Consider the following 286-nt stretch of genomic DNA (forward strand, 5'->3'; position numbering starts at 1 on the left):
TGAGCAGCGGCTCCGTCACCGTCCACGCAGACTCTTCGGTGCAGGTGCTGGCGGAGGAGGCGGTGACGATGGACATGCTGGACCTGGCTGTGAGTACCCCCTGCTCTGCCGCCCCCGGGCAGCTCCTGGCAGCCGGTGCCCTCCTGGACAGGGCATTTGCTCCCTTGTCTCCGGAGCTTGCTGTGACTGCGGAAAACGTGCCCAGGCCGTGGGTGTCACCCCGAGCTGAGCTCCCCCAGTGCCTGCTGATCGGGATCACAGGCTCCGGGCTCCTCCTCTGTGAGCC

General features: G+C 67.5%; 1 protein-coding gene across 1 annotated transcript in view; it reads left to right on the forward strand.

Annotated features, from left to right (window-relative positions):
- Positions 1 to 286, forward strand: part of ATP5D (ATP synthase, H+ transporting, mitochondrial F1 complex, delta subunit) — a gene marked incomplete at its 5' end in the record, with an annotated part of 1,532 nt that overhangs the window by 578 nt on the left and 668 nt on the right. Inside the window, one exon of the mRNA XM_010133047.1 lies at positions 5 to 89. Within this exon, the coding sequence (XP_010131349.1) occupies positions 5 to 89 (85 nt within the window). The remainder of the gene's footprint in view (positions 1 to 4; positions 90 to 286) is intronic.

The sequence above is a fragment of the Buceros rhinoceros genome, unplaced genomic scaffold, assembly GCF_000710305.1.
Source record: "Buceros rhinoceros silvestris isolate BGI_N320 unplaced genomic scaffold, ASM71030v1 scaffold31893, whole genome shotgun sequence".
Classification (NCBI taxonomy): domain Eukaryota; kingdom Metazoa; phylum Chordata; class Aves; order Bucerotiformes; family Bucerotidae; genus Buceros; species Buceros rhinoceros.